The sequence below is a fragment of the Lepidochelys kempii genome, chromosome 1 (assembly GCF_965140285.1).
Source record: "Lepidochelys kempii isolate rLepKem1 chromosome 1, rLepKem1.hap1, whole genome shotgun sequence".
Lineage (NCBI taxonomy): Eukaryota > Metazoa > Chordata > Testudines > Cheloniidae > Lepidochelys > Lepidochelys kempii.
This window is the reverse complement of record NC_136380.1, coordinates 48,369,723-48,388,201: the sequence shown is the minus strand read 5'-3', so window position 1 is coordinate 48,388,201 and position 18,479 is coordinate 48,369,723. Positions and strand designations below refer to the sequence as shown.

At 43.6% G+C, this 18,479-nt stretch overlaps 1 protein-coding gene across 1 annotated transcript in view; it reads left to right on the top strand.

Annotated features, from left to right (window-relative positions):
- The first annotated feature begins 8,569 nt into the window (after positions 1-8,569).
- The window catches only part of HSPH1 (heat shock protein family H (Hsp110) member 1), a 32,142-nt gene continuing 22,232 nt past the window's right edge, over positions 8,570-18,479 (top strand). Inside the window, exons 1-3 of the mRNA XM_073341235.2 lie at positions 8,570-8,856; positions 10,471-10,528; positions 13,575-13,715. Of these exons, the coding sequence (XP_073197336.1) occupies positions 8,750-8,856; positions 10,471-10,528; positions 13,575-13,715 (306 nt within the window). The 5' untranslated portion in view covers positions 8,570-8,749. The remainder of the gene's footprint in view (positions 8,857-10,470; positions 10,529-13,574; positions 13,716-18,479) is intronic.

The window sequence follows — 18,479 nt, the reverse complement described above, 5'->3', positions numbered from 1 at the left end:
TCAGTTTAAGAATGCAGTCATTGAGATCAGTGAACTCAATCATTGACATACATAGGACTATCTACTACTTGAACATATTTGGGCATCACAATCTCAGTGATTTCAAACACCTTCTGAAAGAATGGATCTGTATACAACCCAAATGAGGTATTTGCCTCACTTGAGCCATAAACACTAAAAGTACTCTATATTTAGGGGTTTTTTTTCAAAAATTTACACTGGTGCAAACATCAGTACAAATCTCTAATATGAATAGGTGTAATTGGCGTAAAGCAGAGCTTACAATGGTGCAATTTAAACCAGCAAATTACCAGAGCAAACCACACTGGCGTAAGCCCTTCTTTACTTTGGTGCAGCATAGCTACACAGAGTAGCTGGTGCAAATTTCACTAAGGTAGACAAGCCCTTAGAGACCCTATTTACTGCACAGTCAACAGTCTTGTTGATTTCTTGCTCCACTCTATGAACAATCTAACAACAAATCCATGAAACTAAGAACCCTCAATTTCTGGTCTCTTGGAGTGGGGATGGAAGCTTTAAAAAAAAAAAGAGAGAGACAAGCACCTAAAACTTTCTCGTTCCTGACCTGCCTTATGGAATTTACTCCTGGGGGAATTCTGCGCATCAACACAGCTGGCTGTTCTGGCGCCACAGCAGCCTCTGGTGGGCAAAGGGCAGAACTGCAGCACTTCTTGGGCAAAATGTTTTTTATGAGGGAAAATACAAAATTATGTGAGACTGATGAATGCGCAGAATTCCCCCAGGAGTAAAAATTCTATGCCCAGTGCTGCAGAATTCATCATAGCACGCTGCCCACAGAGCCAGGTGAGGATGGAGTGGGGGCACACAGGGCTGCTGGGGCAGTCACAGACTGAGGTTCAGAATGGCTAGTGGGGGAAACAGACTAGCGCACGGGCTCAGGAGCTAGTGGGGAGACAGCGCTGAGCCTGGGTATGGGGAAGGGAGACCCATAGGGATGGGGGGTGCGGGGACAGGGGCAGATGTGCCTGACTGAATGGAAGAGGCTTGGGGTCAGCTAGGGTTTGCATGGGGGAAGTTTCCCAACACCCTAACAATCCCACCCACCCCCAAACAAAAACCTCACACCCAACACCCTCCAGGTTCACTCCCAGGCTCCATCCCTCTCCCTCAGCTCTTCTGTTACCCCTGACTCCCCCAAACCTTTGCACTGCTTCTGACAGGTGCAGGAAATACCGTTCTGTATTGTAATTTAAATGAATTACACAAAGTTCTGTATTAATATGCCTAGTAAGGAATCTGTTTATAAAAAAATTACTAGAATTTTTTTTTTGGTTTGTGTTGTTACAGACATACTTGCTGACAGATGTTTTGAAATAAATGACCAAAAATAATTGAAACTGGTATGATTATATTGTGTTATTTTGACAAATAAAATATGCAGAATATTGCAGAATTTTCATATATTGTGTGCAGAATTTTTAATTTTTTGGTGCAGGAGTAGGAATAGTAGCAAAGATAAGAAAGGCCAATAGATTTGACTAGTAGGGCAGTGACCTTATGGTTTATATGGTGTTATGGTACTGCCTAATGTCCAAAAGAGCATATACATTTTTTTGTTTGCTATTGTGGTAGAGAGAGAAGCAATATAAGCTACCTCCTATTTTGGATTTTTAGTAAAATTATACAAGTGGCTCAGTAATAAAAATTCATACAAAATGTTGTGACTTGTTAAATTCCATAACAGAAAAAAATCCTTCTAAGATTGCATAGGGACATAAAACTACAGCCTTAGTTCTATATAAAATGAATACTCCCACTGTTTAGGAGAATCAAGGCAAAAAGATCTAGGCCAAAAGTGACTAGTTATTCTGGGTGCCTCAATTTTTGGGTGTCCAAATTGAGACACTAAGATGGACTGATTTTCAGAGGGTGAATGCTCAGCACATTCTGAATATGGAAAAAATCCCCTTATTTTATTTTATTTTTACCAGCATTTGGACACTGCAGTAGTCTTCATCAAAGTGTTTCTTAATTTTTCTGGATAAAACTGGTTTTGATTTGGCAGACTTTGGAAGCTGCACTTCATACTCACACCACTCTGGGTACTATGACTTTCAACACATTTTACCAGTGTTCAAAATACAGGTAGCCTTCACATTTCATGCACATCTTGTAAGTCACTTTGGGTCAAAAATACTTGTTTATTGATTTAAAGAAATATATAATAATCTCCAGCCCATGTTAAAAGTCCAGTGGGCATTCAATATATTCAGTAAACAAAGATTTTCTTCAAAAAATTTTAAACTTAACCAACACAATAAACTTTAGAGAATAATAATGAATCACACAAGTTCAATGGGAGGAGAGAGAAAAAGAGGCTTACCGGTTTCTTCAAACAGTATCATGAGCTGTGGGATTCTCTCTGCCTCCTCCTCACTCCTCCCAATGTTAAACATTGCAATTATAAGAGGGCCTGGAATAGACAGTATTCTAGGGAGTCCATATGGTCTAGTCGCTTGAGCACTAGCCGGAGACTAAGGAGGCCTGGTTTTTATTCCTGGCTCTGCTCCTAGCATAGTGTGTGACTTTGGGCAAGTTACTTTTAGCTCTCTGGGTATCACTTTATCCATCTTAAAATGATTTATTAATAAAAGTGGTGTTATTATTGTATATGAAAGAGTACATATCAATGGTTTCCCTTTGCCAGATTGGTTGCTGCAGATCAAGTGTTAAATGTCAAGTTCTCTTTTCCAAGCTGACATATAATTATTTTTTTGTTCCTCATCTGTTTTTTCATTTATCAGAAATTTGTATATTTAGAGAGAGAAACTATTTTAATTAATTTAAGTTAATAAATACAACAGGTCAAATTATTCATTGTGAATATTTATTGTAAATGTAGCCCTTTTTATTCTGCAAACAAATCCTGATTTATATAAATGTATTAATTATTTGAAGGTATTCACACATCATTTATGCAAACAAATTTCAGCCTGTGTTTTACTTGCAAACTTGATTGTTTGCTACTTGAAATTTGTAGTGTGTGACTGGTCAGCTAAATTACATTGTTTCTGTACCTTTATTGGATTATCAATTTTTTAAACAAGAGAAAAAATGGATTACTACTAACATATTGAGAATGACAAATAATAAAGTTCAAGTAGGAAATTTCAAATGGATTATCATTCATCAGGCTATAAATAAGGCTAAGATTTTGCCATGGTTATTTTTAGTAAAAGTCATGGACATGTCACCTGCAATAAAAAAAAATTCACAGAAGTCATAACCTGTCTGTGACTTTTGCTGCACAGCTCCATGGTTTCCCCCACCACCCTAGTGGCTGAGAGCTGTGGGGTTTCCCCTCTGCCTGCGGCAGCTGGAAGTTCCAGGGGGGCTCCCCCCCTACCCACGGTGGCTGGGAGCTGCAGAGTGAACATATTTCCTAAAGAGAAAACGGGACATCCACAGCCGCTTACCCAAGGTGTCCCCCTCTCAGGGGTGAAAGTAAGTTAGAGGACTTACCGGGATGCCGGAGTCCTGAGCAGGGGGCGTCCCACTTGTCACTGCTGTTGTCTGTTGCTGGAACCCTGCCAGTGCCCTGCTGGCTGCCAGCTCCAGAGTCCCACAGCTCAAGTGGCTGAAGCAGAAAACGCCTCGGGGGTCTCTGGAAGTCAGGGATTCCGTGACTTCCATGACCTCCATGACATAAACGTAGCCTTAGCTATAATTCATGAAACTGTTGGGATTCATGAACATTTCCATTAACACTGGACAGCTTATCACAGTTCAGGGTAACTGCACCTGTACTTCTGCTCAGTGGTCCAGTTAGGACACCAACTCCTAGGCTTCTAGTTCCCCAACCATTGCCTTTCTTGGGTGGAGACCTCATTCTCTCCTGACCCAGGTTTTTCCAGGCTGCACAGTTCCCTGTCTTCAGTGTAATTCTCCAGAGAGAGGCAGCCCAAGCATACCTGCTTGCTTTCTCTGCGGAGACAGTTAACAGTGTGACTACCCACAGATGTAAGTTACCACACAGTGCATTCTAAGTAAGCCTATTTTATTCTTAAAATAAAAAATCATTACACAGAGAACATATATAAAAACAATAAAAGAACCTACATGCACACTAATAAGCTTACCAGAGATCACCCCAGCCCTAGCATGGTCTCTGGGAGGAGCAGTCCTTCAGTACCCCACCCCAAGAATTTCCTTGTGGTTTCAATTCATCACAGCTTCAGCTCAGAAGAAGCATAGTCTTATGGGGCCTCAGAAGTCCAGTCCTTCCAAGCCTTTCATAAGGGTTGCAGCCCTCACTAGACCAGGGGTCTTGTCCATTTGTTGGATCAGCTAAAAGGCCCAGAGCCTGATTAAAACCAAGCTATTTATCCAAAAATCTTTTCTTTCTCTGTTGACCCCTGAAGAATCCAGTTTGAAATAGTATATGCACACCTCTCCAGGGGATGACTGATAACAGAGGAATTACATTAGCATCCTCCTCCTTCTAGCGGAGTTACATACAAGTTAGGGTTGCCAGCTTTCTAATTGCACAAAACTGAACACCCTTGCCCCCTGCCCTGCCCATTCTGCGAGGCCCCGCCTCTTCTGTGAGGTCCTGCCCCCACTCACTCCATCCCCCTCCCTCTGTCGCTCGCTCTCCCCCACCCTCACTCAGTCATTTTCACCAGGCTGGGGCAGGGGGGTGAGGGCTCTGGCTGGGGACTCTGGGCTGGGGCCGAGATTGAGGGGTTTGGGGTGCAGGAGGGGGCTCTGAGCTGGGGCGGTGTTGCTGAGGGGTTCAGAGTGTGTGAGGGGGGCAGGGACTCCAGGCTGAGGCCAGAGGTACAGGCTCTGGGCTGGGGGTACGGGCTCTGGGTTGGGAATGAGGGGTTTTGGGTGCAGGAAGGGACTCCAGGCTAGGGCCGAGAGTTTCAGAGTGTGGGTGGGGGCTGTGGTTTGGGGTGTGGGAGGGGGTGTGGTTTCCGTGAGGGAATTAGGATGAGGGAGGGAGCTCAGGGCTGGGGTGCAGGAGGGGGTGTGGGCTCTGGGCAGCGCTCACCTTGCGTGGCTCCCCGCAAGCGGCGACATATCGCTCGGCTCCTAGGTGGAGGTATGGACAGGCGGCTCTGCGCGCTGCCTCCGCCCGTAGGTGCCGCCCCCACAGCTCCCACTGCTTGCAGTTCCCAGCCAATGGGAGCTGCGGAGCTGGTGCTTGGGGCATGGTAGCGCATGGAGGCCTCGTGACCGCCCCTCCGTCTAGGAGCTAAGGAGCATATCACCGCTTCCGGGGAGCCATGCAGAGCCGGGTAGGGAGCCTGCCAGCCCCGCACCAACCGGACTTTTAATGTCCCAGTCAGTGGTGCTGACTGGAGCCACCAGGGTCCCTTTTTGATTGGGCGTTCGGGTCAAAAACCAGACACCTGGCAACCCTAATACAAATCCACAATAACACATACACATTTCTTAATACAATGGACCCCAAAGGTATTAAATCTAATTAATAATGGTTTAACTTAATTCAATAAAAATTTTCTTAATTCCATAAATTTTGTTCAGGATATTGCAGAATACTGTTAGTCTGTCACACAACTGTCTGAATGCTCCCAAACAATAAATAATAATTTAATGTTTTACTTGTGAAAATAGTCACAAATTCCTTTTTTTTAACCACATTTTAACAGATCAGTTGATACACTTAACTGAAAAATTACATTTCGGCCAACATATTTTTTCTTTATATTTTGCTTGTAAAAAGAATCTGTTGGTTATACTGTTAAAAGCAGGGTCAAAATGCTTGTTTCCTGCATAAATGACTGGAATTTAAGTTTTCTTACAAAATAAATGGTGCCAAGATATTATACTTGCCCTTTCACACTTTGTAAAATTGGTTCAGCAGGTTTTTTGTTGTTGTTGTTTGTTTTTAATCCAAAGTATGCTTAATAAACAATTCTGGAGACACCAAGATAATGCATATCATCCAGGTAAAATCATAAAGCAACATTCATATAGAGTCGTGGCCAATTTTGTTTTAAGGAATTAAAATTTAATCCCCAAAAGGGAAATGTGGAAAATACATATGTTCCATTTTAACCTATGTTTTATGGATGTATCATGTGTTGCTTAGTTGAATCTACTGTTGTTCTTAATTTTGCCACCTAATAGAACTGCAGACTAAGAATAATTAGTCCACCTTTGTCTCTAGATTTAAGGATATTTTTAACTCTGAGGTTTTCCATTCCACATAAGGCCCCAATCATCCATCAGGACAGGATAGTGCAGATGCTTGCACTATCCCATTGATTTCAGTGAGATGCAGAACAGCTACTGAGGTCCAGGTTGATGCAGGATCAGAATCATAATTTCAATCTTAGTTTGACAGGTGGTAAGGATTTTATCTAGAATTACTTGGGTAGTGTCTGGAAAAGATAAAGACAACTGCCCAAATCAGGAAATGTAGAACTTCTCCTTCTAACTTAATCATAGTTACTTTTGATAAAATATGATGGGAAATACTTTTTTCATTCAGATTTCCTAAATTGGAATTAGGCATAGGTGCACTTTTTATTTAGCCATCTTGAATTCATATTTTATTATCAGTTATCTCTGCCTTTCTTGTTACTAGATCTCTCAATGTCTGAAGTGCTTGATATTAATTATAAGGCCTAAGATTTATTGATCTAATTTGAGCATTATTTTAGGATGTATGTTTTGTGTCTCAGCAATGACAGCATTCTTTTTCCTCTTAAAACCAATATTTCTGAACTATTTGAGATTGAGTAAAATTTTCAAGAAAAATAGTTTAAATGAAAAGGTGTGGGAGGCACAGGGACAACTTTCTGGATCTGTCTTGTTAAACTGAAATTTGATAATACTTTCACTTTTTCAAGAGCAGCTGGAAAGTAGTTGGAATTAAAGAGGTGAGAATCAGGAACAGATGATCTCACCTTCCCTCTACTGCATAGCCCAGTTACTCTGCAACTCCTCTAGAACGGCAAACACACTAGCTCCTCCTCATATCCACCTCAGACAGACCTTCTTCTCTTGTGACTTGAGTTGTGGGGAGAGAAGAAAATCATGCCTCACTCACATTTCCGAGACAAAGTTCTTCCCCAACTTCTCTGGCACCAAAGCATCCTCTCCCTTGGGAGCAAACTGCTATGCCATCTCTACCAGCAATATCAACCCTCACACATGCTTCTATCTCAACCCTCACATACGCCCAATTTATTCCCACTGCCCCTTTTAATTGGGATGGAAATAACCTGACCCTATCCTTTGAGGAGAAAGACATAGTTGGGATTGCAGGAGGAGAAAATGGAAAATTAAAACAGTTACTTTGGGGATGGAAATCATGGTCCCCAAGTTCTTTCTTTGGGCAGAAACTGACAACATGAAAAAGAAAAACAAGGACCCAATACAGAAATAAATGTAGATGAGCAAGGACAGACAGAGAACAATTAACACTGCTGAGAATAATACTGACATAGGCAAACCATGCAGTATAAATCTGTCCTTAAAAGACAAAAGAAAGGATTCAGCAAAATACATCAGAAGACAAAGGAAAAATGACAAGCCAGGAGAAAAAGTAAAATGAGGAATTAAATCAGTAAGGCCCAGATCCCAAAGGTATTTAGGGTCCTAATGTCTTCATGATCAGAGCCTAAATCTTTAAATTGTTATTAATTTACAGCAAGCCTAATATCCAAATGGCTATAAATCATGTCTGGTCCTCATTCTATAAAGGGGCAGGGAGGAATCTGGCAAGCGGAGGGGAGTGGAGTTTGTGGGGGGTCTTAAAAGAGAATTCTTGGCCAGGCTACTTGTGCCTCCCACTGCGCCAGCCCATCTCCTGCGGTGTCTGCTCCCCGCCCGCGCCTCTCAAAGAGCTTGTCTAGGTGGCTAGTCTAGAATAGGAGCGTCCACACGGCAGTGGGAGTTCCGGACTGCTTACTCCGGAGTAGCCATCAGGAACAGCGACGAGGCCCGCCAAGCCCTAACTACCCAGTAGTCCTGGCTGCCAGTTTCACCCTCCTGAGACTTCCCCTTCCCGGCACAACCCTCCATGGCCACACGAGCACCAGTCACTAGCCCGCCCCGTCCGTTCGCCACCCGGCGCTAGTCCGGACAAAGCGTGTCCCGGGGGCCCGGCGCGGTGGGGGCAGGGACAGGGCGCCGAGCGAGAGCGGCAGGAGCGGGGGAGGCTGGGGGTTAGCTGGGGGCAGGGCGCGCGGGAGGGGGAGTGGTGCAGCAGACACAGGCCGAGCCGGACCCAGGGATGCAGCAGACGCGGTATCCTGAGCCCAGCTACGGGGGCCGCACTGGCGCCGGGAGCCCATAGCCAGGAGCGCCGTGAAGGGGGCATCCGAGGACACCCCCGCCCCTCACGCGCCGTATTACCAGCCTCCAGGCCCCGCCCCCTCCTGTCCAGCCGGCTTCCTCCCAGTCTGACAGCCGCCGCCGGCGCAGAATGCGCGGCGTCCCAGGTCGTCATGAGAACGAAACACGTCACTGCGTTCCTCCGCCCGCCATTGGTTAGCATTGTTCGAGAAAGCTGGAGAAAGCGGAAGCGGAAGCCGCACGTGGAGCCGGCAAGGCGCTGCCGCAGTTTCTGGAAATTTCTCCCGCTGTCATATTTAAAGCGGCGGCGCCAGCTTCCCCCCCTCCCGCGGCCAGAGCCAGCAACGCAGCGCCAGAGCCAGCGCTCTGCGGCGGAGCCGTCCGGGGAGAGGCTCGCGCGGGCGGGACGGGGGCTGCCCCTGCCGGCGGGACCATGGCCGTGGTGGGGTTCGACCTGGGCTCGCAGAGCTGTTACATCGCGGTGGCCCGGGCCGGGGGCATCGAGACCGTCGCCAACGAGTTCAGCGACAGATGCACCCCGTGAGTGCGGGGGCTGCTCGGCCGAGCCCGGGGTGGGGGCCTGCCGGGGCCCCGAGGGGAGTCGGGCTGTCCCGCCCGGAGCGGGGGCTGCGGGCCCTTCCCGCGCCGCGTGCGGGGCTGCAGCGGGAGCCGGGCGGGGTGTCGCGGGGCCGGGGCAGCATCCCTGGCCCCGGCCCCAGTGTCCCCCGGGAGCGCGGGAGGGTGAACGCTGCGGCCGGGGCGGTGATGCTGAAGCGGCTCGTGCCGCTGGGGGGGAGGGGGGCGCGCTCGCTGCGCCGCGCCGCGCCGCGAGTCGGAACTTGCTGGAAGCTCCCAGAGCAGCCGCCTCCCGCGCTCCCTCCACCCCGCGCGCCCGCGTTACTCCCGCGCCTCCTCAGTCCCTGCCGGAGCCCCGCCGCCGCCGCCTGGCGTGAGGGGAGGGACGGAGCCCCGGCAGCGTGGTCCCGGCAGACGGGGCGCGGGTGGATCGTGACATGGACGCGTCGGGAGCGGGCTCTTGGAGCAGCAGGGGTCGGAAAGCGGCTGCTGGAGAAGCACCGGGGAATATGAACAGCTGCATGTAACCTGCACAGCTCTGTAATCTTCAGAGGCTTCCTATTTAAAATCTGAATAATAAGGCTGTATTGTGATCGGAAATGAAACCGACAACTTCGCGGGGGGAGAGTGTTCCCACAGCAAAGCAGATGCACTAACGTTTGACAGATTTGGACGTACGCACCGAGAATGTAATTTATAGCTAAATGAAAATACTTATCATGCAATGTTTGTATGTTTAACCACCCTGAAGGATTAGAAAAGATTCTCACTGAGCGTTAACTCTCTCACACTGCAAATATATTTATGCATATGCTTTGGTAGTAGCTTTTTTAACCAGGAAGGCTCTTAGGTGCATTTTGGGAGAAGTCATGTTTGAATCAGAATTATAAATTTCCTGATGCGTGGTTTAATTTGCAGCCTTGCTTTAATATAGTCTTTGGGCTTTATTTTTTTTGTTTATGCCCTTTTAAGAAACTTCAGCTATGGAACTGAAGATATGCAGCCTCTCTTGTTCAAGCTCTTAGTACAGCAGGCTGTTAAACAACTTAAAGGTTTATTGTACAGAAATTGATTTTGTAATTGCTCAGCTTTACACTGAAGAAAATTCTAACCCACATTGAAACAATTACTTAGTGCTCCATGTGAACTCAGAAGTTCAGCTATTCATAGGTTAGCCATACCAAAAAAAAAATACCATTTAAAAAAAAATGGTGACAGAAGCATCTGTTTCTTTTCATGCAGATAACTTGGTTGAAGTTTGTTCTTGAAATTGTACAGAACAATTTACACTTGGGCTGAGACTAAGTACAGAACGTTTCAACTCCAAAGCACGTGTTGTAATTTTACAAAACATGCTTTGGAGCTGAGACTTTCTGTGCATGTGCATGAAAATAAAAACATGCAATATATAATAGAGAAAAGTATGTGGCTCAGAGTGAGAGATTGCTGATCAGTTTTTTTTAAATGCCGTGTATTAGCATAAGCCACAAGAGTAGCAGTTTAACTTGCTCAAACTCTCAAATTCTGCTTGCAATAAAATAAAATACTTAGTTAACAAGCCTCTCTCTCTCTTTTCAGATCAGTTGTATCATTTGGATCCAAAAACAGAGCTATTGGTGTTTCAGCTAAAAACCAGGTAGGTTATCGCCTGTGAAAGAGAATCCAACTACTAGTAAAATTAATAACATAAATATGTTCCAAATAAAGGAACAAATTAAAAAGATAGCTGATTGCAGTTAGATAAAATTCTGTGATCTTAATTGTCAGGTAACATTTCAGAATCGGAGAACTGCATTATGCCGACAGTCTCCTCTCCAGGTTTGCTGCTGAGGATGCCATTGCTAGAACTCTACGTCTGTCTGCTGGGTTAATAATTTCTAGTTAGATGCCTGCCTTATTTGATAATTTTAAAAATAAAATCACCAGGACACACGCTTACTTTGGAAATTTCTTTGCATTAGAAATGCATCTTCACAAATTATGTAGAATGTGTCCTTAAACTGAAATATGAGCTAAGAGCTTTGGCCTTTGCTTGAATGAACTACTCTAAAAGGAGAAAGTGTTAAATATTTTCTCTTATTCACTGCAGTAATATATTTTTTTAAAGTGCTAAAACATTAATACATTTTTTAAAATAACCATGTACAATGTTTAAAACTTCAGATATAAACTTCTAAAAGCCATGTTTTGGGCTGATTATATCTAAATAAGATTAGTGTACTGTAGGTGCAGACCAAGCATGCTTCCTCTACTGGCCTATTCATATCTGTCAAGGGGAAAAGATGCTGTGGTAGGTTTCCATGGAGAGAGAGAGAGAGAGCATGAACTGTGAAAGTCTTCCATTTAGCTATGAACAAACAGGGAGATGTGATTGAAAATATAGGAGTGATCATAACCTCTTTCCTAAGCTACTCACACATACATCTGCAAGTACAGGATTCAAAGACAGAAGCTAACAAAGTGATTTGCATAGTGAGTTTTGCAGTTTTTCATTCATTCCTAGGAATGGTAATGTATTTAATTAAAACAAATAGCCACATAAAACATTGTGGAACAAATATTTCACTAGAGATTTAACTTTGATCTTTTTGATCAGGACTTTCATACCACTACTTTTATTTTTATTTCTTTAGACTATATTTCCATGTCACTGATTCAGATGTTAACATAATTCAATAAAGTAGTGAGAAAAAGTAAAAGTGTCTTCAGAGCATTTGTTGTCTTACATAAATGGCTTCTATCTGGATTCTCAAGAGACTAATGTGGGGAGTGTTACTAAGAGATCATTCAATTAAAAGCTGTCCAGCAGCTTTAGCTAAATTGAAAGCAAAGCAGTTTCTCGCTCAACTTACATCTGAGAACATGCATTCACAACAGACTTTTGTTCTTGGACAGTTTGTGGCTTCAGTTGCTTTTGGAATAGCTTCAGAAGCGTACTTATGTATTCAATTTTTCATGCTTTTTTGTTTTAACAGTTTGAAAACAAAATGAACCAATTTTTTCCATTTGACAAACACTTAAAAAATTTGGGGTGATTTGAGGATTTCAAAATACAAGTACATCTTAGTAGTGAACAGTCTCTTTTCCTGACAACAGTGGAATTTTAGGTCATTGTTGCCCATGCAAGCATGGGCACTTCTTGGCCCATAACAATCTGGGCATTGCATTTTCACTAACAAGGGAGTGTAACAGCCATTTGTTCAAGCAGAAGAACTACACACCTGAATTGTTTTGGGTTTTTAACAAGTAATCATCTTAATTTAACTTTGACATGGTCTTCTATTTAACAGCAACTTAAATTTCAATTTTTGTGCATCTTCAATGAAATGCTAGACAGATTTGGGAATAGTTAATTATTTCATTCTGGTCTTTCACTGTTACTTGCTGTATGTTCTACTGAGTTTTCAGAAGAATACCATGTTGTAATAGTGCTGTTTAAGTGTGGCATGCTAACTGGCTTGGCACTTTAATTGTGGCCAAGACAGCAGGAATATTCTAAAATATCCTACAGTATTAATGGCATGTGATTACTTTAAAAAAGTGTCTTCAGATTGTACATACAGTTAACCTGAAAATTAACTATTTTTTTTAAATGAAGATAGCTGTAAATCAGTTCATTAAAAGCCACTAAAGTTTTTTGCTTTGTTGCCTATTGCATACTAAGTTACTTTTGCTGTTTAAGTGCTTCAAACTTGAGTGACCATAGAGCTATGGGTTAAGTATCTAGAAGTAGATGTCAAGTACCCTTCCTCATGAGGTTTGTTATAATTTTACGCTACCAAGGCCCTTGTTTTCCTCTGTGCTGGGGTGACCAAACAAAACAAGTCTCCATCAATATGTTGATCCCTTGACTTACTACCTTTAGATTTGTTTCAGTGTAGCAGCTGTGTTAGTCTGTATCTGCAAAAAGAAGAGTACTTGTGGCACCTTAGAGACTAACAAATTTATTTGAGCATAAGCTTTTGTGAGCTACAGCTCATTTCATCAGATGCATGCAGTGGAAAATACAGTGGGGAGACTTTATATACACAGAGAACATGAAACAATGGGTGTTACTATACACACTGTAAGGAGAGTGATCAGGTAAGGTGAGCTATTACCAGCAAGAGAGGAAAAAAACCTTTTGTAGTGATAATCAAGGTGAGCCATTTCCAGCAGTTGACAAGAACGTGTGAGGAACAGTAGGGGGGGAAAATAAACATGGGAAAATAGTTTTACTTTGTGTAATGACACATCCACTCCCAGTCTTTATTCAAGCCTAAGTTAATGGTGTCCAGTTTGCAAATTAATTCCAGTTCTCCAGTCTCTCGTTGGAGTCTGTTTTTGAAGTTTTGTTGGTATTTGCTGGGTACTATAAGTTATCAGTAGATGGTAGAGAACAAAAGGCTTTTTTTATTGCTCTTGTTAAAATTAAACTGTTACATAGACTGAGTGTAGACTTTCTGTATTGTAACATCTTGAGACTTTAAACTGTAAACACTGTAATGCAATGCTCATTCACCTCTTATACCAGTATATTTCTGTATAAAACTAGAGTACTACATCATTTAATATTGGAGAAAAGAGGTCAGATGTCAAGTCTCTGGTTTAGGAACAGAGGCTAGCAATCTGACACTGCCATTCTTTTACTAATATGCAGGCTAAGTGTTGCATTCAAGATACCTTCTTTTTCTTTCTTGCAGCAAATTACTCATGCTAACAACACAGTATCTAACTTTAAGAGGTTCCATGGCCGTGCATTTAATGATCCTTTTATTCAGAAGGAGAAAGAAAGCTTGAGTTATGATTTGGTTCCAATGAAAAATGGCGGTGTTGGAATAAAGGTAAGGGTGTCATATTTTCAGTCTAGCTTTCTAGTTTCTATAGCTGTGTTGGAAAGGTTTTGTTTTCTAGCACTTAATTAAAATCCCTTATTTTCATGATTAATTCCCGTAAAAGCTGTTCTTTACTCTGTACCAGAAGGGCTTTTGAACTGAATAGCCTTTTTTACTCCAGGGTGGAGTCAAGTTTTCATTATAAATACTTTCTCAAACAAGAGCTTCCCTGGTGGCAATTGTGAGCACAGTCTACACATTCTGGCAGGAAAAACTATTAAGATAATTATAGGATTATATAATTTTTTACTGAAGTCAGGGAAATGGTGTTCTTAATTCCCCCTGTGCCTATGCACTGTGATAATCTGATTACATGGTGGCATACTGTTTCTCAATACAAGTTAATGCTATATACTTTGTTAGAACCTCTACTATTACTTGACAGAGACCCTAAGGACACTTGCAGTAAATGTACACAAACTGTTCCTGCAACATCTGTTGCAGACTAGAACCTTGTCTCCACTAGAAAGGATGCTATAGCTATGCCTCCCAGCCCTCCTTGTGGAGATGCAACACTGGCAAAAGATTTATTTTTCTTGTATAGCATACACCATGCCCCAAATAAAATAAGCTATTTTGGCAAAAGGACCATTTTATTGGTATGACTATCCTCATGTGGACTTTTGCCAGCAGAGCTATGTCAGCTAGGGGTGTTTGTTATATTTTATTCCCCACACTTCTAACTGACATAGGTGTGCCAGCAAAACTTTGAAGCGTGCACCAGGTCTAACTAACAAAGTAATAGTGAGACCTAGAGACGATAACTTAGCATAGAAGAAGCTTGTCAGGTAAATACAGTGGCCATTATGCCAATGAGAATGTTTCAATGTGTTATGTGTATCTAAGGCTATAAGAAAAAAGTGATATAGTTGATAGGGTATGTGATTAAACTACACGAAGCATGCATACATACAAGTGGTCCTTATCTACCTCTAGATTGGACTTTTTTGCTGGTACATGGGAGGATCGAAACAGTATCCCATGGTTTTAATCTGAATTTTGTCAGTTTTTAAAAGAACTAAAAATAGATTCACTTACTAAACCTGCCCCATAGATTCCACAACCAATTAGTGTGATTTTTTGTAGTCACAATTCCGTTTCTTTAATAACTCCCGCCCACCCCCCCAAAAAAAACCCTCTCCCTCAGTGCTCTGTGAAAGATCCGCACAAATGTGAGCAATGCACAAAATAGACTGCAAAGAGACTTTTTCTTCATCCATCCATAGTTATCTGAAGTGAGTTGTAACAATGGTAGATACTTTGTTTGGTGTCTCTTTAATCTTAAGTGAGTTTAAGTAGCTTTCTTTAACACATATACGAGTTAGATAAATTTGGTATTAAGAGAGACAGTACTGTGATGGTCACTGTCAATTTTTTCTCAATCTGTATGGAGCTTTTTCTTGTCCATGGAGAAAAATGTTTTGAGAACAAAGCAGTAGGGGATTGCCATGTCTGGAGTCCACAAGAGGATCTCTTGCAAAGCATTCTGCTTTACACCTTTTTTAAACTATAGAATAGATGACAAAAAGGCGAATACACAAAGGAAGGGATATACAGAGGTAATTTAAAACTGATTTTACAGTGGTACTTCTTTTCCCTTCCCAACCATTTTAGTTTGCAAAGATGCCTATAGGAAGGAAGCAATATGAGAGTAAAGGCTTGTTTAACTTTGTCTTTTAAGCTTGTTTATATTATTTGATTCCTGGATATAACTTGAACTATTGAAGTGCAGGCTGTTTTGGCTACCAAGACACACAACACAAATCTTAGGTTTTGAGCATAGTGATCTTTTGGGAAACTCTTTTATGAAATAGTTTAGAAGCTCTTCAGTAAATGTTTTTAATACTGCTGTGAAGAACTCTTCTTAACTGAATGTTTTGTGGTAGATAATTTCTTACCTCTTCTGCAATTTAAAAAGCAATTAAAAAGTTGCTGGCCACTTTTAACTTATTGGCATAGTGATTCATTACTGTGTGCTAGCCTTACTAATTGACACTTACAGCAATTCAGATAATGGTGTAAGTTGTAAGTCATCTGCCAGTGACTTTATCCAGGGGAATTCATTCATTTATCAATGACACTGAGGGTATGTCTACACTACGAAATTAGGTCGAATTTATAGAAGTCGGTTTTTATATAGTCGATTGTGTGTGTCCCCACACAAAATGCTCTAAGTGCATTAACTCAGGCGGAGTGCTTCCACAGTACCGAGGCTAGCGTCAACTTCCGGAGTGCTACACTGGGGGTAGCTATCCCACAGTTCCCGCAGTCTGTGCTACCCATTGGAATTCTGGGTTGAGATCCCAATGCCTAATGGGGCAAAAACGTGGTCGCAGGTGGTTCTGTGTACATGTCGTCAGGCCCTCCCTCCCTTTGTGAAAACAACGGCAGACAATCGTTTCGCGCCTTTTTTCCTGAGTTACCTGTCCAGACGCCATACCACGGCAAGCATGGAGGCCACTCAGCTCACTGTCACCGTACGTCTCCTGGGTGCTGGCAGACGCGATACTGCATTGCTACACAGCAGCAACCTATTGCCTTGTGGCAGCAGACGGTGCAATAGGCCTGATAGCCATCGTCGTCATGTCCGAGGTGCTCCTGGCCGCCTCGGTAAGGTGGGTCAGGAGCGCCTGGGCAGACATGGGCGCAGGGACTAAAATAGGGATGACTCGACCAGGTCATTCTCTTTAGTCCTGCCAGCAGTCCTATTGCACCATCTTCTGCCGAGCGGCCAGGAGATGAGGATGGCTAGCAGTCCTACTGCACAGTCTGCTGCCAGCCAAAGATGTAAACGATAGATGGAGTGGATCAAAACAAGAAATACACCGGATTTGTTTTGTATTCATTTGCTCCTCCCTCTTCTCATGCTGCCACCACCTTTCAGCTTCATCCCTCTCTTCAGCCCGCCACCTACTCTCCTCAGCCCGCCACCTCTCCTCCCAGTCATTTTGTGCTTTCCTGCACTCTGACGTCATTTGCCTCCACGCATTCGTCTGTGCTCTGTCAGTGTAGGAGGACAGCATGAGCTCTGAGAACATTTCATTGTGAGTGCTTTTTTTCGCCTTCTAATCTTCGCTAGCCTCTGGGAAGGAGAAGGTCCTGTGATTCTTGAAACACATGCAGCTGGTGGAGAGGAAAAAAAGGGACAGTGGTATTTAAGAAGACCCATTTTATAGAACAGTGGGTACACTCTTTCACGGTAAACCTTGCTGTTAACATTACATACATAGCACACATGCTTTCATTACAAGATCGCATTTTGCCTCCCCCCACCATGTGGCTAGCCCCACCTCCCTCCCTGTGGCTAACAGCGGGGAACATTTCTGTTCAGCCACAGGCAAACAGCCCAGCAGGAACGGGCACCTCTGAATGTCCCCTTAAGAAAAGCACCCTATTTCAACCAGGTGACCATGAATGATATCACTCTCCTGAGGATAACAGAGAGAGAAAGAACGGATGTTGTTTGAACGCCAGCAATGATTCCCGAGTATGTGCTACTGGCCTGGAGTGGTAAAGTGCTACTGACCATGGTGGACGGAATAAGGCTGCCCTCCCCAGAAACCTTTTGCAAAGGCTTTGGAATTACATCCAGGAGAGCTTTATGGAGATGTCCCTGGAGGATTTCCGCTCCATCCCCAGACACGTTAACAGACTTTTCCAGTAGCTGTACTGGCCGCGAATGCCAGGGCAAATTAATCATTAAACACACTTGCTTTTAAACCATGTATACTATTTAAAAAGGTACACTCACCAGAGCTTCCTTCTACGCCTGGTGGGCTCGGGGGGTACTGGCTCCAGGTCCCAGGTGAGAAACAGTTCCTGGCTGTCGGGAAAACCGGTTTCTCCGCTTGCTTGCTGTGAGCTATCTACAACCTCATCATCATCTTCCTTGTCCCCAAAACCTGCTTCTGTGTTGCCTCCATCTCCATTGAAGGAGTCAAACAACACAGCTGGGGTAGTGGTGGCTGAACCCCCTAAAATGGCATGCAGCTCATCATAGAAGTGGCATGTTTTGGGCTCTGACCCGGAGTGGCCGTTTGCCTCTCTGGTTTTCTGGTAGGCTTGCCTCAACTCCTTAAATTTCACGCAGCACTGCTTCGGGTCCCTGTTATGGCCCCTGTCCTTCATGCCCAGGGAGATTTTGACAAATGTTTTGGCATTTCAAAAACTAGAACAGAGTTCTGATAGCACGGATTCCTCTCCCCATACAGCGATCAGATCCTGTACCTCCCGTTCGGTCCATGCTGGAGCTCTCTTGTGATTCTGGGACTCCATCATGGTCACCTCTGCTGATGAGCTCTGCACTCACCTGCAGTTTGCCACGCTGGCCAAACAAGAAATGAAATTCAAAAGTTCGCGGGCCTTTTCCTGTCTACCTGGCCAGTGCATTTGAGTTGAGAGTGCTGTCCAGAGCAGTCAAATGCAGCACTCTGGGATAGCTCCAGGAGGCCAATACTGTCTAATTGCGTCTACAGTACCCCAAATTCGACCAGGCAAAGCCAATTTCAGTGCTAATCCCCTTGTCGGGGTGCAGTAAGGAAATTGATTTTAAGAGCCCTTTAAATCAGGGGGAAAAGGGCTTCGTCTTGTGGACGGGTGCAGGGTTAAATCGATTTAACGCTGCTAAATTTGAGCTCAACTCCTAGTGTAGACCAGGGCTGAGTGTGTAGAAACAGAATGACATTATCTGCAAACTCTGGGGGGGTTGAATTC